We start from the raw sequence: 23,616 nt of genomic DNA on the forward strand, positions 1-23,616 counted from the left end.
CCCCTGAGCCCCGGGGGGCTCCCAGCCACCTCTGCAGCTGGGAGCCCCTGGTTGATTTAAAGGCTCTGGGTCTCCCAGCCACAGCTGGTTCCCCAGGGCCTTTAAATCTTGATAGGCCAACACCTCTTCCGGATGAGGCCACGCCCCCTAAAGATTCCAGCAGTACCAGTAAGTCCAGTAAGTTATTTTCACCCCTGGTCCTAAGTCACTTAGCCACTTCTGCAGATTTTACTCACTGAGTAGTCAGTGACTTTGATGGGGCTAGTCACAATCCATAAAGTTAAGCAAGTGTAAGTCTTTGCAGGAATGGGACCTAAATGAGCTGTAGTATCTGAGTTTCAAAAATTGCAGGAGAATGGTTTTTAAAAGTGACCAAAAATTGTTCTAAGTGTGCTGAAAAAAGAAATCTCTAAAACACTTCTTTACGTTTTTCTGGGCAGAGACTGTCTATTTTGTTTTGTGTTTGTACAGTGCCTAGCACAATGGGGTGCTGATACATGACTGGGCTTGATAGTAATTACTACTACTACTGATCTAAAACTTGGATTGACACTGCCCATTTATCTTCCTAAATTTATAGAACTGGAATTTTTACTGTTTTCTCCCAAATATACTTGTGTTCTAATAACATTCAGTGTAGACTAAAACTGCTCCTTAAAAATGCTTAAATATGAGAATTTTAAAGACAAATAAATAACATCAGTGTTTTTTAAAATAGTTACATTGAAATCAGGTAAGTTTCCTCAAATGAAATCCATGAGAACTCTGTCTAGTTCAGTTGTTTGGAAGATGAAAACAGAAATTATGTATCTTGCAATCAAAACTGAATTGTCTCAAAGCATCTCATCAGGTCACTTACAAGACATCTGTGAGAAAAGGTGATGTCTATCAAATTTAGATTTGGGGTTGATGTGAGCAACAGAAGCTTCCTTTAGTAATATGGATTGTAGGCTCAATCCCACAGTTCATTAGGTAAAGGTCTCATTAACTTTCATATGCCCATGCATTTAAAACAAACTGCCATAATTAAAGATGTGTTTTTTCATAGATAATAAAATACTATTTTCCATGGAGCAAAACGATAAATTTTCCACTCGTTAGAGATTTGTTTTAATAGGACTATTTACTCTAGGGACTAGGAAGGTTTGTTCCACTTTCTCCTAAATTGAGGTTTCTTCCCCCTCTTCTACTGAATGGTTTGGTTTGGTCCACTTCTGGTTCTAAAACACAGGATGGGAAGGGATACTTGGGAAAGTGGACTTTGGGCAAGCTGGGGCTGGTATGGAGCTCTGCTTCCCAGCAGAGGGACAACATAGTCCATTAAGCACCAGCCACCACAGCATGGAAAGCTTCCAAAAAGTAAAACCCAAACTGAGTTTACAAAATCTGGCATGAATATAATTTCAGATTTTAAAGACAACCAATCCTCATTGGGGATTTCATCGACAGAAGTTTTCAATAATTTAAAAACATGATTGGTTTGTACATAAACCCTTTGAAACAGTGGAAGACATTAGGAAAACATTGCTGTGCAGTCTCCTGGTCTGATTTTTCTTCTCATCATTTAAGAAGGCAGTGATGTCTAAGAAGTCCAAGCAGCAGACTACAGGTGGTGAAGGTTATTTTTTTAGAACTTTGTATCAAGGTGATACTGGAGATTAATATGGGAAATACCACCACTGCCAAAAGAAAAATGAGAACCTCAGACACTGCATCTGCAAGTTTCTCCTTAGGAATCCTTCTGGCTCACTCTTCAGATTAAGAAGGCTAGTATACTGGTAAATTTCACATCAGAGAAAACACATCGCCACATCAACAACATCAGAAAAAAATTGCAAAATGATCGGCTGTGGAAAAGTAACTGTTTAACACCTCACCAGGCACAAGGGGAAACAGAATTCATGCAAAAAAATAAAAAAATAAACCCAGTCCAGCAGGCTCAGGCAAAGTGTATCAGAAAAGTTGGATAATTTGGGGTGATGTGTGCGCATCACCATGGTGATTACCCTTTCTACCTGAACCTGTCCTTCAAGTATGGGTATCTTTGCCCTCAACTTGTCTTACTTTTTCAGTGTGGACTGGGAGCTCCTTTTGCAGCGTTGGAGGAGCTGAGACGATTTGGAGTTCCACTGCCTCAGCTGATATCTTTTGGAGCTTTCTGATAATTGGCCTTGGTGAGCCTGACATGGATTGAGCCATTTATCCAGGGCAATCAAGAAGAGGGGAGGTACTCATCTTTTTGCTATCCTATCCACTCTGGGAGTGGCTAGGTTGGTATTTTTTGTTTGTTTGTTACTTGCTGGGACTGGAGTAGACCTCTTCCTTAATGACTGTTCGGGTTTCCTATTGACTGGGTTTATTTTTGCTTTCACTGTTTCTTTTTTTGCATGAATTTTGTGTTTCTCCATATACTGCCAATAAATGGTATTAAAGGAGTGTAGAAAATACAGAACCTGATTTTTCAAATGTGTGGGTCATTAATGGAATGTCCAAATCTTGTCTTTAAGTACTTTCATCAGTCAATAGGCTTGTCAGGCTTTTAACAAATTTCATGTGCCAGTTTGAGTTGCCAAGCACAGGATTTAGATGTCCTTTACCCTATGTTAAAAAATTGAACTCACTTTTTTAGGTGGAATTTTCAAATATTCCAGATTTGCTTATGTTATTAGAAATGAAAGAAAATGACTTTCGCAGCACTGGCTTTCATTGTAGCCATTGTAGAAATTATAGTAATTTAATCCATTGTTCTGCAATGTCTCGCAGACAACAACTTCTTTGTGATCAGTATAGCTGAATGAATCTGTGGGTCAAAAATACGTGTAAAAATTAAGCTCAAATATCAAACAAAAGTGAATTTTGAATTGTATATTCATTTGTAAAATTCACAGTTCATGCTGATTTTGTTAGTTACGTAAGCCATCATTTAGGGAGCAAAAGCAATGCTCCTGACTTCTGTAACTATTTAACACAGCAGAAATTGGCAATATTTGCAACTTGCAAATAAAAAGCAAACAAATGATCTCTAAAGCAAAAATAATTTATTGAAGGAATTTTTCATTTTAAATAATGAAAGAATTAGAAAATTTTGTAATTTTTTTTGGTTCACTAATTGTCCATGAACAAAAAAAGAATAATTTTAGTACCTTATTTAATATGATGTATCTGTTCTGCTCTGGTGACTAGTTTTTCTGCTGTCCCAGGCAATGTGTGAAAATAGTGCTCTTATTGTGGAGTCCCATATAAATGACAGGGTACGTTGTTAATTACAACTTTATTCTGCAAAATGAAAGTATCTGGTAAAATGACTGACTTCTGCATCCTTTACCAAAACACCTTCTCTGGTATTACCTGCATTTTCTAGATTACGTAAATGAGGAATGGCATTTAAGTGACTTGCCAAAGGTTACATAGGAAGTTTGTGGCAGGGAGAGTAACAAACCATGATCTCTGTATGTCAATGTGTTATTTTCTAGACTGCAAGCTTTTCATACAGATTGCTTCAAATTGCTGTACTTAGGCCAAATATAATGTTGGGCTAATATGTCTGCACATTTTTTGTCAAGTACTTAAAGAGCTATAGATGAAAAGATAGGATAAAATATTAAGAGTGCACTATGTTTCAAAAGAAATCATGAAAGCTTTATTAATAATTTGAAACAACATTTGATCAACTTAAAAGGTGCTGTATCATGATTTGTTAATTAAGTTAGCAGATCTAAATGTTATGTTATGAGCCATGTTTTGCTATAATTCTTTTTTCAAATCCAAACAAAATAAATTTTATTACTGAATTCAACTGCATCCTGTTATTTACTGAAGAACTGCATTCCAGATGTGCTGATATGTAAATTATTGTTTGTCTATTATGACAATTTCAGATTAATTAAACCAAATACAAATTATAATTCAGTATCCTATTTCTTTTTTTTTGTTTTATTCTATTATCACAAAGTATATTTGTGGAGCAAAAGAGGTCTTTTAAGGAAAAATGTCATAACTTTTCTATGAATTTTGATATTGTGCATTGGATACAGATTAGTTTTCATTGAAATTAAACATAAGTTTTACATAAGAACATAAGAATGGCCCTTCTGGGTCAGACCAAAGGTCCATCTAGCCCAGTATCCTGTCTTTTGACAGTGGCTGGTACCAGGTGACCCAGAGGGAATGAACTGAACAGGTAATCATCAAGTGATCCATCCCCTGTCACTCATTCCCAGCTTCTGGCAAACAGAGACTAGGGACACCATTCCTGCCTATCCTGGCTAATAGCCATTGATGGACCAAGTTTTGCTGTTATGTTTGAAATAGAGCACAAATGCTAACATTATTATATTTTTAAAGTACAAGAAATGATGAGATGAAATTTGAATTAGTTGAATATTTCATTCTAAAGTAATTTAAAAGATCTTGCCGCTTTGTAGGAAAAACTAACAATTGTATACTCTTAATACAGCCTGTGGATATCAATATTTGTGCAATAATATAGGAGTAAGGTGTAAAATGAAAAAAATACACACACACATATATGAAAACATACCAAATAGCAACTAACTGAAAAGAAATATTAGGCTTAACCCAAAACTACATTGTTATATGCTTTACATGGAATAAAGACTTGGTAGTGTACCTGGAGGAAAGTTCAATGGTGGATTCTCTGTGGTGATTAATTGTGGAACAGACAAAGCAGAGCCCCTCAAATAGTACTTAGTAAAAAGGCAATTTGGAAGCTTACCTCAACTCTAAATTCAGGAAGCCAAATTCTGTTCTCACTCAATGTGACTACATTGGGTCAAAAATTGACCTTGTTTTTTTAAAACAGCACTAACATGTTTTAATATAGGTTATACAATTCTGTAGAGAGTAAGAGGCTTTAGGAGATTAGAGTCATCAGTGTGTTATGCCTGGAAATGAAGGGAGTACAAAATCACTATATCCTGACAAATGGGGAGATGTTATTGGGTGCATAACTGACCCTACTCCACTCTACAGGAACTTTGGCACAGGAGATATAGTTGGTGTGGTGTTACATACAGCTGTTCCTGGCTGGTGTAAATGCTCACAGGAATTATTGTAGCTGGGGAACAAATTAGGGCAATCCCTCAGTCTGCTCTAACTTGTTTTGGGGCACCTGACTGGCCCACAGAAGCCCCAGCATATGCAAAGTGTGTGTAACTTTAAGTGTGTGAGTAGTCCTGTTGACTTCTGCACTTGATTAAGTGTTTAACTTGATCAGAATGTTAACTCATGGGAATACAGAGCTGTATATTTAGTTGTATTTCATTGTTCTAACTCTTCAATAAATACAGGCTTTCCAAGACTTGCAAGTCACACCAGAGTAGTTAATCTTTTCCTTTTGCATTTATTATACTTAAATGGTGACCTAGGCTCCTTTATATGGTTGTTAAATCCTGTTGCCAACTCTTCTGACAGTGCTAAAGGTTAACTATTAAAGAAACCAACAACAACCACCCATTACTGCCCCCTAAAAATTATCCTTATAAGCCCAAGGTTACATGAAAAATTGACTTTTTGCACTGAGTTCTGCAACAACCTCTTGGAATATAAAAGGAGTTGAGAAAATTGTAACAGAAACAGCTGAAGTATTGTCCTGCAGTTTTAAACGAATGTATATAGCAGATCTATTTTATTTGTTCATGTTTGTCCAGTGACCACTCAGTTATATTTGTATTTGATTCTATGGTCAAGCAATATTTTTACTGTGATTATGTTTCCAGTACTTTGGGAGATTTATCTAGTTTACTCTTTGATGCTTAATTTTATATGTATTTGAAGTGAAGGTCCAGTCAAAGTCCTTGTCTTTACTCTAAATTAAACAATGATCTATTGATAACGTTAGTTTGCATTTAATGTCCTGTCTAAAGAGGGATCACTAATAGCTATGGGTGGAGAGAGTGAAGTGATGCAAGAGCTTTCTGTTCCAACTCATAATTTAAAGGAATCTTATTACTCCTGACAAGGAGAAAATTGTGGAATACATTAGTATGAAATTTATCTTGTAGTGGTTAGAGAGTCCTGCAGATTTTGAGAAAGGTATTTGAAGAAAATTCTGCTAGAAAAAAACAAAGCTAAACACTGCTGCCATGTGTTGTGATCTTGATAAAGGGTATTGCAGTTAGTTGACCATTAATGGCCCAAAATACATCTGATACTAGCACTGGCTTATTCTTACATATCAGTAGTTTGACCGATACTGAGACTGAGAAAACATTTTGATGGCTCTAAAACAAAAATTTGACTTCTAAACAATTTATTTGTTTGTTTGTTTATTTACTTCAGATATACTTATTTTAGGAAAATAAGTGTTATGGTACCAGAGAATTTCAGTTTAAGAACATCTTCTGATAAATTATTTAAATACGCCTCTGTTTTTTAAATAGCAAAATCCTAGATTTTACAAATAACCATTCAGCAGTAACTAGAATGACAACAATAACAAAACCTTTTTGTTATATAATATATTCAGCAACAAAGTGGGATGAAAGTTAGTCCAAGGCTGACTGCTTTCAAAAATCCCATAGCTAAATTTTGGGAGAAGCAAGAGTATCCTCTTTTAAACAGACTATTTCTTAGCATTTTTTCAAAGTGTAATTAATGATGTTCTCAAGTATAGTAGTATTCACAGCCAGAGCAAATCAGCTTGCTCTGTGACATAGTGAACAATAAACGAACAACTTCTGGCCTTTAATAAGGCCCAGCTTGTATTTCCATGTGAGACATTTATTTTGGATCAACTGACATGCTTTCAGAACTCATTCTTACTATTTATTTCTGTTGTATATGTATATATCCATTCTGTTTGCAATCAAAGACCTGATCTATCTCTCACTAAAGTCAATGAGAGCTTTCCACTGAGTTTAAAACAGATTTTTGATCTGATCCAGCTCACTTTGTCACATTCTTTTGGATTAAAAGAGAGCCTCCACTAAGGTCAATGGAAGCATAGTTAAACCAATGCTGAGTGCTTTTGAAAATCCTAACTTCAGTGTGGAATGTACTTGTTGTCTTTCCTCATTTTTGGATTCAGCTAATACGGTGGTAGAAAAAAATGTAATTATGTAACTCTGTTTGTCTCAGGTTCAAGAAGAGAACGTTGTGGGTATCGTATCATACGCCGTCATCGTAATTCAGAAGATCAAGTGCATTGCACTGGCAAAGCTAAAAAGAATAGTGAAAATATAACCCGAGTGAAAGAAATCCTTCTTAGTGCACCCAGTCCTGAGCAGTTTGTTTTAACATTACTTGAAGCTGAACCTCCTAACGTGTTGCTGGTGAGTCGCCCCAACAAGCCATTTACAGAAGTCTCCATGATGATGTCATTGACAAAACTTGCAGACAAAGAATTGGTTCACATGATTGGTTGGGCCAAGAAAATTCCTGGTAAGAATTTCAAAAACTATTTTTTTCCATAGAAATTTTGTACTAAGTACAAATACCTCTACCATAAATATTAATCCATTGTTTAGATTCTGAGGTAGAAGCAGCATGGCAATAAATGTGTAGGTTCAAGGCCTTAAGATTATACTTTTAAAATGGTAGAGGAAAACTTATAAATTCTGCAATAAAAGAAGTGAAAATTCTGTGCACAATATTTTAAAATATTGCAGAATTCTGTATATTTGATTTGTCAAAATCACACAATATAATCACACCAGTTTCAATTATTTTTGGTCATTTATTTCAAAGTACCTGTCAGTAAGTATGTCTGTAACAATACAGACAACAAAAAAGATTCAGGAAATGTTTTTTGACAAATAGATTCCTTACTAGGCATATTAATACGAACTCTGAGTAATAATTCATTTAAACTACAGTACAGAACTGTATTTCCTGCACCCTTCAGAAGCAGTGCAAAGGCTTGCGGGAGTCAGGGGTAATGGAGGAGCTGAGGAGGGGAAAGTAATTGCTGGGAAGGAGCCTGGGTGTGAACTTGGAGGGTTGTTGAGTATGTGTAGGAAAAGTATGGAACAGGGTTTTTTGGGAGGGAGGGTGAGGCGGGGCAGGGAGGGATTGTTAGGGAGCTTCTCCCTTGCAGACCCTGGCTGACCCCAGCCTCTTGCATTCAGGCAGGTAAATCTGCCACTATCCCTATGTGTCCTTGCATCCCCTGTCCACGTGTTCCTCTACCCCCACTCAGCCACCCCCCTGTCCCTGTATGGCCCCACACATTGTCCCCTGTCCCCATGTGGCCCTGCATCTCCCTCCTCTCTGTGTCCCTGCACCTCCATTCCCATTCAGCCCCTGCCCCAGTCTGTCCTACTTGACTAGCCCTTATGACACCCTTTCTGTGACTCCCCAGCAGCCCCATGCTGTCTGTCTCCTGACCTGGCCCACAGGTGCTGTGAAGAAGATAGCCTATTTTTTCTTCAAGTGCTTGCTCATATCAGTTCCAATTAGGTGTGCAAGTGCTGCATGCACGATCATTGGAAGATTTTACTCTAGCAACACTCGGTGCGTCGGCTGAAGCGCCCCCTGGAGTGATGCCTTTACGGTGCCAGATATATACCCCAGCCAACCCAGCGCCCCCTCAGTTCCTTTTAATTCCCATGACTGTCATTGGAACTGTGGAGCGCAGCTTAGCAGAACTCCACTTCCTTAGCTTCTAGTGTAGCACTCATTTATAGTTGTAAATAGTTTTAAAAGTAGATGGTATTAGTTCTCTAGTAGTAGTTAATAGTTATTGTTCTTAGTGTAAATAGTAGTTGGTGGGTAGTTGGGAGAAGTAGTTGCGGGTAGTTGGGAGAAGTAGTAGCTTCTCCCCTTCCCTCTCTCCCGGTACCCGGGCTGATGCCTAGGTCTCTAGGTTTCAAACCATGCCCGGCCTGCCTTAAGCCGATGCCTGCAGGAGACCCCCACGACTCCTGCTTGAAGTGTCTGTGAGAATCTCATCAATTCAATAAGGGCCGCATTTGTAAGGCATTCAAGCCTCAGACTAAAAAGGAGCGGGACTTTCGCTTGAAGCAGCTCCTTTATGGAAGTGGCACTTAGCCCGATGTCCTCGGCTCTGCGCCAATACCTGGCGCTGATTTCATCGGTTTGCAGCACCCCTGCGGCAAAGGAAGGGTCAGCACCATGTCCGGACACCAACAAAGACGCCTGGCACCAGACATCTCTGGCACCTCTACGAGCGCGGCGCCACTTGCTGTCTCCGGGACCAAAGAAGCAGCTCAAACAACTTGCTGTTCCCTTGCAGTTGCCGGCACCACCTGTGCCTCCCTCAGAGCTGCGTCCTGTGTTGGACCGTTCCGCAAAGGCACCAACCCCAGTACCGTTGACTCCGGCACCACAAGGGGCGTCGAGTCTGGTGCATGTAAGCTCCCTGGTGTGTACCATCGTCGAGCTCCGTCTGCCGTCCACTCCAGAGACTTTCTCCACGGCATGCAACCTGATTGCGTTCACTGAGCTGAGACCGTCGCAACCTTTGGTACCGCTGGTACGGGCTGGTCCCTCAAAAGGAAAGCCCTCCATGCTGCATCCTCTGTCGCAGAGATAGGAGGGCACTGATCCTGGTCCCAGTCCTGGTCATGGTCCTGATCCAGACACTGGTCTTGTTCACGGCACCGCTCGCCGTGTCGGAGCCGGTCACACTCACGGCGCCGCTCCGCCACACAAAGATCATCTTCCCGGTACGGTTGGTACCGGTCCAGCTCCCAGCACTGATCCTGGCGCCGATCTACTCGGAGTCACTCCCGGCACTGTTCTGCCCATAGATGTTCGTCGAGGTCCAGATCTGCCTCTCGGCACCAATATGACTGCCAGTCCCAATCAGGATCGCGGTACCGCTCGAGACCATGGCACTGATCTCCATCTCCGTGGTGCAGTACCACATGACAAGGTGACCCAGCATACACGCTTGGCTCCACCTTGGCCGTCCTGTCCCAACTCAAGGTTGTCCCAGGCAGAAAGTGGCTATCATGTCCAGGACCAAGATGCAGACGGTGCTAGCCAATGGCACAATGAGGGACAGGATCCTGGTCAGGGACATCCACAATGGTCCTTTTCGATCCCTGGGGCATAACATCAGGCCCAAGGGGTCCCCTCAGGGGCTTCTCGCTCTGCCCACTCGGAGCCCTTGATACCGGAGGCCACTCGCCCTCCCCTGGGTGGTTCATAGGCGACGGCCCTGCCCTTAGTTCAGGCCCTTGCCCCTAGAATGGTGGACTTAGGGCAGCTGGACCCTCCCCAGAAAGACCTTCTCCAGGACCCATTAATCCTAGGAATATCCTCCTCATCGTCATCCAACGAGGCGGTGGTGGGTACATCTTCCTCTGGCCCCCCACCTATAGACCTCCATGCCCACCAGGAGTTGCTTCGCAGGAAGGCACAAAACATGAGCCTCCAGGTGGAGGAGGTGGTGGAGATTGAGGATCCCGTAGTGGACATTCTATCTGCCAGCACCCTGACCAGAATAGCCTTGCCCTTTATCCAGATTATTCAGGCTAATGCCACTATGATCTGGCAATCTCCGGCCTCTATTCCTCTTACTGCCAAAGGGATGGAAAGGATGTATTTGGTCCCCTCGAAGGACTACTAATACTTGTATATTCGTCCCCAGCCATGCTCCCTCGTTGTACAGTCTGTTAATGAGAGGGAAAGATGTGGCTAACAAGCTCCTGCTCCTAAATCTAAGGACACTAGATGCCTAGATTTATTTGGGTGCAAAATTTACTTTACTGGCAGCTTGCAGCTCAGAGTGACTAACCAGCAGGCCCTCTTGAGCAGCTACAATTATAATACCTGGAACTCAGTGCAAAAGTTCAAAGAGCTTATTCCTCAGGAGGCCAGGGAGGAGTTCGGGGCCCTATTAGAGGAGGGTAAGAAGGTAGCCAGAACATCTTTGCAAGCCTCAATAGAAGTGGCAGACTTGGCAGCTAGGTCTCTAGCCTCAGGCGTAGCTATGCACCGCATCTCGTGGCTACAGGTCTCCGGTCTCCCACCAGAACTCCAGCAGACTATTCAGGACCTACCCTTTGATGGCCATGGTCTGTTTTCAGACAAGATGGACTTCAGAGTCTGAAGGACAACTGGGCCATCATGCATTCACTGGGCATGCAGCCCGGTGACACAGCGTCGGCTCTTCCGACCCCAACCACATCGCACCTACCCTAATCCCTGAGATAGGACTTCTCTAGAAGTTGCGGTCGGGATGGTAGGTGGAGACACTCTGATCCGGAGACAGGCCAGAACCAGGCCCCCCACAAACCATCGGTGGAGTCCAAACAACATTTTTGAAGTGTGTGCCTGAGGGCAGAGCACCAGTCTTCTTCCAGGATCCTTCCTCGCCTTTCAACAACCACCTCTCCTATTTCCTCCCTGTGTGCCCATATAACGTCAGACCGCTGGGTCCTACATACTGTGGAATGTAAATACTGCTTTCAGTTTGTTTTCCCTCCCTCCCTGTCGCGCTCCAGGGACCCCTCTCAGGAGCAACTCCTTCTACAGGAGATGCAGACGCTCCTAGCTATTGGAGCTGTAGAGGAGGTTCCAAGGGAACTGAGGGGCAGGAGATTTTACTCACTTTATTTCCTAGTTTCCAAGGCAAAGGGCAGGCTATGGTCCATCCTGGACCTGCATGGACTCAACAAATTCATGGTAAGGTTGAAGTCCTGCATGGTTTCCCTGGGGACCACTATTCCTTCCCTGGATCCTGGAGACTGGTACGCTGCCCTCGACATGAAAGACTCATGCTTCCACATAGCAATTTACCCACCGCATAAGCATTTCCTTTGCTTTGTGGTCAACCAACAGCACTTCCAGTTTACCATCCTTCCCTTCAGCCTATCCATGGCACCAATGGTCTTTACAAAGTGTATGGCCATCATAGCTGCCTCCCTCCATCGACATTGGATTCTAGTGTTTCCGTGCCTCGACGACTGGCTTATTCGGGGTCACTTCAGGACCAGGTGCAATCTCCTGTTCTGTTCATCATGAGTTTGTTCAGACAGCTGGGCCTGCTGCTCAGTGTCAAAAAGTCCACTTTGGAGGTGACCCAAAGAATAGACTTCATCAGAGCAGTCCTGGATTCAAGACTCGCCTGTGCATGCCTACCGCACGCCCGCTTTCAGTTGATGGCAAGCATTATCCACGGCCTCCAGAGCTTCCCGACCTCGACAGCATGGACATACCTCAGTCTCCTGGGACACATGGCGTCTTGTACCTTCGTGACCAGACATGCCAGACTGCGCTTCTGTCCACTTCAGGCCTGGCTCTCAACTGTATACTGCCCATGCTGGGACAACATGGGTACAGTGGTCATGGTACCGCCAGAAGTCTTAACCTCCCTGATCTAGTGGCTGAACCCCAACTCGGTATGCAAAGGGGTACCATTCCATGCCCTGCAGCCCTCCCTGATCCTAACCATGGACACATCATCTTTGGATTGGGGTGCTCATTGTGCAGACTTTTGTACACAGGGCCTTTGGTCCACACGAGATTTTCCTGCACATCAATGTACGGGAGCTGAGAGCAGTGCACCTGGCATGTCAAGTGTTCCTCAAGCACCTTCAGGGCTGTTGTGTTGTCTGTGAAAACTGCAACACAACAGCCATGTTTTATATCAACAAACAAGGGGGACGCAATCGTCCCCCCTCTGTCAGGAAGACATTCATCTGTGGGAATTCTGCATAGCTCACTTGATCGACCTGATGGCTTCGTTTCTCCCAGGAGTCCAGAACACCTTGGTGGACCGCCTCAGCAGATCCTTCCAGGCTCACGAGAGGTCGATTCGCCTGGACATCATCCACTCTGTTTTCCAGAAGTGGAGGTTTCCCCAGATAGAGCTATTCGCCTCGCGCGAGAATTGGAAGTGCCAGGTGTTCTGCTCCCTCCAGGGACGCTCCTCGGGTTCCCTGTCAGATGCCTTCCTGATACTGTGGAAAGACCGCCTGTATTACGCCTTTCCTCCATTCCCATTAGTCCACAGGGTCCTTCTCAGGTTGTGCATAGACAGGGCCCACTTAATTTTGATCGCCCCAGCGTGGCCCAGGCAGCATTGGTATACCACTCTCCTTGATCTGTTGGTGACCGCTCCAATTCCACTTCCATTGTGGCCGGACCTGATCGCTCAGGAACACGGACGACTCCCGCTTGGTGCAGCAGGTACTTCTGGGTAGCAGAAAGCCCTCTACCAGGTCCATGTATTTGGCCAACTGGGAGTGTTTCTCCTGCTGGTGTGCTCTGAGCAATATTGCCCCACTGGAGATGCCAGTACCTACCATCTTAGACCATCTCTTGTCCTTGAAACAGCAGAGTCTAACAGTTTCATCCATCAGAGTACACTTAGCAGTGATTTCAACCTTCCACCTGGGCGAAAATGGGCGCTCGGTCTTCTCCAATCCCATGGTCAGCAGGTTCTTCAAGGGATTAGAATGCCTGTACCCGCAAATTCGGCATCTGGCCCCTACGTGAGACATCAACCTTGTCCTATCCAGACTCATGAGTGCCCTGTTTGAGCCAATGGCCACCTGCTCACTCCTGTACCTTTCCTGGAAGACAGCCTTCCCCGTAGCTATCACTTTGGCGAGACATGTGTCAGAGCTTAGAGCCCTCAGGTCGGACCCACCGTATACGGTGTTTCATAAGGACAAGGTACAACTGGGACCACACCCTGCCTTCCTTCCTAAGGTGGTGTCTGCCTTCCATATCAACCAAGACATCTTCCTCCCGGTCTTTTATCCAAAGCTGCACACTTCTCGACGAGAACAACAGCTGCACTCCCTAGATGTTTGCAGGGCCCTTGCCTTTTACATCGAACAAACAAAAGAAACCTTTTAGGAGGATGACCCAGCTGTTCGTAGTAGTGGCAGACCAGATGAAGGGCCTTCCAGTCTCCATTCAGCGCATCTCGTCCTGGATCACATCATGCATCTGTGTGTGCTATGACTTAGCTGGTGTCCCAACTATGCACCTTACTGCCCACTCCACTCGGGCTCAAGCTTCGTCCTCTGCCTTCCTGGCTCATGTATCTATACAGGAGATATGTAGGGCAGCAACTTGGTCATCGGTGCATACCTTTGCTTCCCACTGTGCAATCATCCAGCAGTCAAGGGGTGAAGCAGAATTTGGCTCAGCTGTTCTGTACTCTGCAACATCTCACTCTGACCTCACTGCCTAGGTAATGCATCTGACGAAGTGGGTATTCACCCACGAAAGCTCATGCTCCAAAACGTCTGTTAGTCTATAAGGTGCCACAGGACTCTTTGCTGCTAGGTAAGGCTTGGGAGCCACCTAACTGGAAGTGATTCAAGCAAGCACTCGAAGAAGAAAAGATGGTTACTCACCTATGTAACTGTTGTTCTTCGAGATGTGTTGCTCATATCCTTTCCAAACCTGCCCTCCTTCCCCTCTGTTGGAGTAGCCGGCAAGAAGGAACTGAGGGGGCTCTGGGCCGGCTGGAGTATATATCCGGTGCCGTAAAGGTGCCACTCCAGGGGGCGCCTCACCCAACCCACCGAGTGTTGCTAGGGTAAAATCTTCCGAAGATCGTGTACATGGCACACGCACACCTAATTGGAATGGATATGAGCAACATATCTCCAAGAACAACAATTACAAAGGTGAGTAACCTCTTTTCTCTTCCCTAGCTGGCTGGGAGCTGCTGCTCTGTTCTATCACCATAGTGCCCTCTGGTGGGCAAAAGGTGGAATTGCCGCAACTTTCCAGCAGAAGCTTTTTCTGTGGGGGAAAAAACTTAAAATATGTGGTGATTATTAATTATGCATGTGCATAGTAGCACAGAATTCCCTCAGAAATAAAAACTCTTTGACCTCCATAATTCACCAAAAATGTTTTGATTTAGAGAACAACCATATCATTTTAAAATTGATGAACCCTTGTTTATTAGACAAGATCAGCAATCACATGTAATGTTAATTATGTCCTTTTTGAGAAGTGGACTAAAAAGCAGTTTTGTTAGGAATCATAAATTAGCATTTTAATATGTCAACAGTGATTAATAGATTGAATAGTGATTAATATATCTTTCTCCACTTAAGTATTTAATTTAATTTAAAATAGCACTATAATTTTAAAACAGTTAAGATCAAATTCATCCCTGGAATTCTGATGAACGGCTCCCATTACAGTAATTGAAAACAACATGCATTTACTTTGTTGTTGCTATACAAGAGCATCAGCTTGCTAAGTAGTATGTAATACTGTGCTCAGATTGATTACATGTTCTGTTTAGAGGCAAAGATAGTTAGGAATATTCAGGGAATTATTTTATTTTTCAGTTATTGGTAATGCAAAGAACAAGTATTAAATCATAACCTTATTTGTTCTGGCCTAGAAAATCTACAGTTTTATGCCAACCCTGTCATTATGACCTACCACTTTTCTTTCTTTTTTTTTTTTTCTTCTTACAAAATCAGAATGTAACTGATCACAAATCTCTGTTCAAGAAGGGACCAGGAGAAAAATAGGAACAATTTTGCCAGTAAAGCTGTGAAACAACAGATTTTTCGCTTCTGAAAAATTGAAGAAACATTTTTCAAGTTGAACTGAAAACAAAATATTTCAAAACTTCTAGCAAACTGAAAAATCAAAAAATTAATTTCAGGTTGAATTAAACGCTTTGTCTTTTGACACAATCAAAACATTTTGTTTTGGTTCTCACTATTTAAAAATGTTTTTGAATTTTTTAAAAAACATTTGGTTATTTGGAACTAAAAAATTTGAAACCTTTTGTTTAAAAAATACTGAAACAGAATTTTTCATTTTTGGGGAATATATTTTAGGTTTTTTGTTTTTTTTTTAAACTGAAACAGTTAAGTAGAATTGACACAAATTTATAAAACATTTCAGTGTCACTTTCTGTTGAAAAATCATTTTGGTTGAAAAATTTCAGCCACGTCTACTTGTCAGTCTAAGTGGCAGATCATTGACAAAGTTGTAAGAAGAGGCTTGCCTTCTCTTTGGTCACATTGTTTAGCATATACTAAGCCAAGGACTGTAGTCCCTCAGTTTTCTGAGAACCAAATTCACCAGCAGAATAGTAGTTAAATAAAAGAAACATTTAAACAATAAAGGAACACTGAGATACAGCATCATAGGACTCAACCAGGCAAACACTTATCTTCAAGCATAGTGTTTACTACTAAGGGCTGGTCTACACTACGGGGGAAAATCGACTTTAGATACGCAACTTCAGCTACGTGAATAACATAGCTGAAGTCGAATATCTAAAATTGATTTACTCACCCGTCCTCACTGCGTGGGATCGATGTCCGCGGCTCGCCATGTCGATTCCGGAACTCCGTTCGTGTTGGTGGAGTTCTGGAATCGATATAAGCGTGCTCAGGGATCGATTTTAACCCGCCGATACGGCGGGTAGTCTAGACATGGCCTAAGAGTAGTCCCAATAAGACTATTGTAGGACTACTAGTGATAGTGAGTGTGACATCTGGTGGTAAGTCTTTGCAGGCTTGAGTTTTTGCTTGAGAGATGAACTAGATGGTGAGAACTCATGGCAAGCTGAAGAAAGAAGATTAGACTGCGAACTGAGGCTTGTATGTCCTGAAACTGAATGTCTAAACCAGGCATCGGCAAATTTTGGCACACAGCTCGCCAGGGTAAGCACCCTGGCAGGCCGGGCTGGTTTGTTTACCTGCCCTGTCTGCAGGTTTGGCCAATCACAGCTCCCACTGGCCGTGGTTCGCTGTTCCAGGCCAATAGGGGCGGCGGGAAGCGGCAGCCAGAACATCCTTTGGCCTGCACCGCTTCCCACATGCCCCATTGGCCTGGCGAGCCGCGTGCCAAAGGTTGCTGATCCCTGGTCTAAACCATTCACCCTTATTCCTAGTGGTGTAAAATATGTGTAAATTTAAGGAAGAGGACACTAAAACAGTGATTCCTATTGTGCATCAGAATGTTTTGTTACTGTTCAGGTTGACTGGAGAAACTGCGGAACTGTATTCCATTGGAATATGTGGTTCTGTCAAAATTACACATTTTGCAAAATTAGGTTAATTTTATTTTGGGGACAAGTTCCAATGTGTTCAGAAAGAAATGTATGTTTTGTTTAATGCATTATCTTTGTAACTATTGTATTTAAAGCATTTAAAATAATCTGAAACAAAAAATAATTTATTTCACAGAGAATTATTAAATTATCAGTTTTCAATCCAGTTTAAATAGAGCCAAGTTTTAAAATTTCAAGTCCTTCATGAAACTGAACTTTAATTGCAGCTCTGATTACTATATTTTGTTGCTGAGTTTTTGTTTGGTTTGTTTTTTGCATACTTGTAGTGTCTTTATTTTCAGAGTACTGCAAATCTTGGTAATATTCCAACTACCGGAAAAAAGTTAAGGCAATTAGAAATCATCATACAGATCCTAGAAGCATTAGAAGAGTATTATGTGTGTTTATTTTTACTAATCAGCTTGTGTCTTATAGAATAAGAATAGACAATTAGTTTGAGAACAATGCAGAAAATAGAAGTGACGTTAAATTGAATGTATTCCCAATTCTGAGTGCCTAACACTACCTCTTGTGATAGCTAACACAACTTTTACTTGTTGTCTTATTTTATCATTCAAAGCAGAAGTGACAGTAATGGGTAGGTGCATTATATTAGTTACTTTCCTAGATAGCAAGCTATAGCTACTTTTCATAAGTATTTTTTTAAATTAATATTTTCTTTAATTTGAATGTGTTTTTCTATTTTTAGGGTATTATTTTTCGTCATATTGTTCTATTGTGACTTCAATTTGCCACATTGGCTTTTCTCTATTGCAGGATATATTTTTGGTGTTAGTGGGTATGATCAGGCTGAAATATCTTTCTCAGTTTAGCGGCACAGAAATCTTCAAAATGATTTTTGCTTTCAGAGTTTAAATTCTTTTTAGGTTAGCTAGTTTAACGTAGTAGTGATCTGAAACTGCACTGTTCACTGTTGTCTACTTTTTCTATATTCTTTTTCATATAGGTTCAAAGGCCAGAAGGGACTATTGCTCATATCTTGAATACTGCATGCAGATGTGGTCACCCCATCTCAAAAAAGATATATTGGACCTGGAAAAGGTTCAGAAAAGGGCAACAAAAATGATTAGGGGTACAGAATTGCTGTGGTATGAGGAGAGATTAATAAGACTGGGACTTTTCAGCTTGGAAAAGAGATGACTAAGGGAGGATATGATAGAGATCTATAAAATCATGACTGGTGTGGTGAAGGTAAATAAGGAAGTGTTATGTACTCCTCAGAGCACAAGAACTAGGGGCCACCAAATGAAAGTAATAGGCAGCAGGCTTAAAACAATCAAAAGGAAGTAATTTTTCCAGTCAACCTGTGGAATTCCTTGCCAGAGAATGTTGTGATGGCCAAGACTATAACAGGGCTCAAAAAAGAACTAGATAAGTTCATGGAGGATAGGTCCATCAATTAGCCAGGATTGGCAGGGATTGTGTCCATAGTCTCTGTTTGCCAGAAGCTGGGAATGGGCAAAAGGAGATGGATCATTTGATGATTACCTGTTCTATTCATTCCATTTGGGGCACCTGGCATTGGCCTCTGTCGGATGACAGGATACTGGGCTAGATGGACCTTTGATCTGACCCAGTATGGCTGTTCTTATGTTCTTATTGTGATCATCTAATCCGACTTCCTGTATTACACTGGCAATAGAAATAGGGTGACTAGAACTCATTCCCACTATATACCATTGAGTTCCATATCTTAGTAGGACTTTTGAAATAGGGTGACCAGAACCAAAAACAATATTTCAGGTGAGAGTGTACCATTTCATTTATATAGTGGCATTAGAACATTTTAATTTTTATAATGGCATCTTATTTATTATACTGCCAATTTTGTTTTTGTGTATTAGTTTTGTTTGTTTTTGTTTTTGGTATGCTTTTTTGACTGCCACTGTACATTGATCAAAAGTTTTCCTTGCACCGTCTAAAGTGACAGGTCCTATTCCTGCATGCTTACAGTTAATTTACAACTCAGCAAAGTGATGCACCTTTGCTTAACTTTGATGTGTGTCCCTATGATTTTTTTTAGTCTTGTCTGGCTTTAACTGACCTAAATCTTCATTTAGACACATACAAGAGGCACAAAATAGAAGTATACAAAATACCAAATTCTATAGATAAGACTCTGTGCGATAATTGGATCCAGATTCTGTGACACTGGCAGTAATTCTAGTAATTCTCTATCAGCTGAAAATTAAAAATCGATATTTTTATTAAATGAAATATGAAAAAGAATGATATAATCCATACAGTAGCCAGTGTTGTTTATTTTGATATTAAGTTTGATTTGTTGTTGCCACAACCCAAGTTTTCATTATTTAAAATCTATATTTCTAGACCTCATGACATAATTGTCTCCCTGAGTCTGCAGACTGCCTGAAACAATAGCTCTGAAAACCATGAGCTTCTCTATGTTAACACTGAAGTCTACAGATGACAATGTAAATGCTAGCTCTGTTAACTATTTCTCTGCAGATCACTTTAACAAAAACAGACAGCTACTGTGCTTTATGCGCAATCCCATACTGCCTCTCATACCAGAACAGATTCCAAAAGCCCCAACTGCCCATTCCATAGCTTACCAAAACCTCCAGCTTCACCCTGACAACTTCTACAAAGCAGGCATTTTCAATTCAAAAATATACCTCACTTATTGCAAACAAATGTTCTAGAGCACAACCTGCAGCAAGCCATGAATTTCCCAGCATATTCCATGGCAGAAGAATCATAGAGAACATGGGACTCTGGGCTTAGAGAAGGTAAATTGGAAGCTCCTGTTTTTCCCTTTCTCTTACTATAAGAAGGGGCTATTGAATGAAATACATTTAAAACTTACACAAAGGGAATACTTTTTACAAAATGTATAGGAACATGTGGAACTCATTACTACTATACATCAAGTCCAGTAGTTGAGTGGATTAAAAAAGGGAATTGGGCATTTTTAAGAATAATGAGAACAACCACAGATATATTTGGCAGGATAACAAGAACCTGAGTGGCTATAAAAATCTCACAATATAAAAATCTAATACAACTGATTGAAAAGGATTAGGAATAAACTGCATCTGTGGTCAGGTTACCTCATGATTTTCCACTATGGGGTTTTAGAGGAATTATGGGTGTTTGTTTGGAAGTCACACACCTTGTTTAGTTGCTCAACTATATATACCCAGGTCTGACAAGGCTTAAGCTTGGTTGTGAACACAGGTGCACTGAAATTAGACCACTGGTCTGGTCCCTTGTTCCATTTGTCCCTCCTTGATTTTTGAGCCTCATTATATTTGACCATCCTTTTTTTCTTTCATTTTTAATTCTCTTGTGTATTCTCTCTCACTCTGTTTATCTCTGTTGTTCTGTCTCTTAATCATCCTCTGTACCAGAGCGGTGTCCTACTAGGAGCAGCAGTGGAGGATCAGTTGTCCAGTAGGAGCAGTAGAATGGAATGGAATGAGTTACACTCTGCTACTGCTTCTTCTGTTCCTTTGTTGCTGCTAATAGAAATTTACCTTGCGCAGAGAGGTGTGTAAACCTAGAGCTGACTCTGTGCATACAGAAGAATTTCATCCTATATGCAAAAGCAGTAGCACAGGTATGATTCGTCATGATTTTAAAACTGTTTTGTGGTAAGTTTTCTCCACAACATATAACTTGTGACTATTTTCTTCTAGTATCTGAGATATTTTCTGTGCTTTTTTTTTTATATATATGCAAAATAATGAAACAGATAGGTGTACATGTCTGATGTTGTTATTATTTCATTGTTTTAGGCTTCATAGAGCTCAGTCTGTATGACCAAGTGAGGCTCTTGGAGAGTTGTTGGATGGAAGTTTTAATGGTGGGTCTGATGTGGAGGTCGATTGATTATCCTGGCAAGCTAATTTTTGCACCAGATCTTGTATTAGACAGGTAAGGAAAAATAGAAATTAGTCTCTTCTGATGTATGTTTAATTTCAGCATATGGTAAAAGGGAGCATATGGCCATTAGGGATACTATTAACATTTCACATTTGAAAGTGAAAGTAAATGATGCTGTAAAAATAAAGTCATGAGGTTCCTAATCTCTCCAGTAGATCAAGAACTCTTGACAAAAATAATATTGTCAGGTGGATCAAACTTGTGGGTTCCTTAATTCCTGTTGTAAATAACTATGTTCAACATACCAGTATTTGTTGATTTCTCTAGTGTCTGTCCAGCACTCTAGATGCTTAAAAAAATTTAAAAAACACAATTTAAAAATAGTTTTTGTAGCTACTATATTCCCCCAAGAAAGACTAGACATTTTATCAAAACATATCTCATGATCCCCACCTAAATATATTTCTATAGCATCTTCTCTATTTGCAGTATCATTATAGTACCCTAATTTGTCTAAATATGGCAAAAATAACAGGCTTCGCAATGTTAGTGAAGTAGGGTATAGCTGTGTGTCTGTGTGCTATGTAAATAAAATAAACACTGAAAACTTTTCTTTAGTTGAGTTAATTTCATATGTTACAAGTGACCACATTGCCATTTTCAGGCATCCGCATAGCAGTGTGTGCCAGTTGGGTGGGATGTAATATGAACAATTCTCTGCAAGACCTAATCAGAATTTGAGCAGGTTCCCAAAGGTGAAAAGTCAGTGAAATCATCTACTCTCCTACTTGGCCCTAAAATATTGTTTCTTAAGCACTTTGCACCTATGGGGAAAAAAAGCAAAAATTCAGATCTGTAACAGTAATGTGCCTGAGTGAGATACAAAGCATCATCTTATAGGCCTGGTCTACACTGGCAGGGGAAAATCAATCTAAAATACGCAACTTCAGCTATGAGAATAGCGTAGCTGCAGTCGATGTATCTTAGATCAACTTACCTCCCGTCCTCACTATGCGGGATCGACGGCTGTGGCTTCCCCGTCAACTCCGCTTCCACCTCTCACCCTGGTGAAGTTCCGGAGTTGACGGCAGAGCATTTGGGGATCGATTTATCGTGTCTAGATGAGACACGATAAATCGATCCCCGATAGATCAATCGCTACCTGCCGATCCGGCAGGTAGTGTGGATGTACCCTTAAGCTGCAGATAGTTAAAAGGCAATATTGGTTCTGCAGCAAAGGAAACAAATTCTGTTTCCAAATGATATGGCATAAATGTTGATTTACTTACATAAAAATCATTTCAAGGATATGCTTTGTTCAAGACGATGCTAAAGAAATTACTAAGAAAAATGTGTTATGCATTGGATTTTTATAAAAGCAGGTATGTTCTGAATATGGATTGCCTGTTGTATACACTCCCGCATCTCTGCAAGGTAGGTCAGTCTGGATCAGCAGACATTAAGGGTGTTCTGTAAATAAAAAAAAAGTTTTCAAGAAGTTATATTTGGTCTGTGATACGATTTTTATGGAGATCTTCAGCTACTATAGGGAATGTACCTTCTCAAACAAATAGTTATATGTAAAGTTCACTTTTCTCTTTTAAATCAATGATAGCTTGTCCTTCAAATCCTTTCTTAACATTTTCCTTTGCCGTGGTGCCTACAAAAAAAAACTTGATCACAGGCAGCTAGTGAGCTGAGATCACTGTCTATCATGCTGACCAATATTGTCTAATTATTTCCTTGTATTATTTCTATTGTTTCTATTTCCATCTGTTGTCTCTTTCCTTATACTTAAATTGTAAGCTCTTTTGTGCAGGGGGATTATCTCTTTGATCTATGTTTATATAGGGATGAGGGGAAATGTGTAGAAGGAATTCTGGAAATCTTTGACATGCTCCTGGCCACAACATCAAGATTTCGAGAGCTGAAATTACAGCACAAGGAGTATCTGTGTGTCAAGGCTATGATTCTTCTCAATTCCAGTGAGTACACATTTGCCCTTGAGGTATGTCAAGTTGTGTTGACTATTTAGGGGAAAACTCTGTGTCTAAAATTGGCAAAAATATCAAAGGACACATGAACCATTGAAAAAAAATGAAAGAAAAAATAGAAAGTGATTTTTGTTGCTAACATTTTCGTGGCTTTTTGTTTGGTATATTCAGTCAAGTCCTAGGTCATATTATTATTATTAGACAGATATTTTTGGGCTGCATTGCAGGGTAAAACCTGGTAAAGGGACTCAAAAGTCTGCACGCACTCTTCAGGGAGTGGAGTTTATGGCCCACAGAAGGGTCAGGAGCTTGTCCTTTTAAATTGCTGGAGCCTGCTGATCAGTGGGAAATTCTGTTCTTATTCCTCTGGATCAGGGGCATTTGTGATGTGGCTAAGCCCCTTTGGGCTGCTGTCTGCAGCCTCTTTGCTCCCTTTATACCACAGGTTTTTTTATTATTATAATTCACCAGCAGAAATAATTTAAAGCATTCAGCTGATCTGCAAAATGTTTTTGGGAACTACATCCCTGGTTTACATTCTCTTACACTAGTGGTTCATTTTATGTATTGGCCTTGTTCTTGGTAGACTTCGCTGTAATCATTTCATCCCAGAGTCCATCATGTAGTGATGTGACCCAAAACAACATCTGTATAAACAAAATATTAAGTTGTTTACATCTACTATTTTCAGTATGTAGTCTAAGGATAATTCTGAAGGGGAATCAGAGATACTTATGTCCAGCTATTGTCTATCCATAAATAAATAAAGTA

The 23,616-nt window shown here is 41.0% G+C and overlaps 1 protein-coding gene across 1 annotated transcript in view; it reads left to right on the plus strand.

The window, feature by feature from the left end:
- ESR2 (estrogen receptor 2) overlaps positions 1 to 23,616 on the plus strand; it is a 75,681-nt gene that overhangs the window by 17,305 nt on the left and 34,760 nt on the right. The window contains exons 4-6 of the mRNA XM_032774370.2: positions 7,099 to 7,401; positions 20,764 to 20,902; positions 22,703 to 22,836. Of these exons, the coding sequence (XP_032630261.1) occupies positions 7,099 to 7,401; positions 20,764 to 20,902; positions 22,703 to 22,836 (576 nt within the window). The remainder of the gene's footprint in view (positions 1 to 7,098; positions 7,402 to 20,763; positions 20,903 to 22,702; positions 22,837 to 23,616) is intronic.

The sequence above is a fragment of the Chelonoidis abingdonii genome, chromosome 4 (assembly GCF_003597395.2).
Source record: "Chelonoidis abingdonii isolate Lonesome George chromosome 4, CheloAbing_2.0, whole genome shotgun sequence".
Lineage (NCBI taxonomy): Eukaryota > Metazoa > Chordata > Testudines > Testudinidae > Chelonoidis > Chelonoidis abingdonii.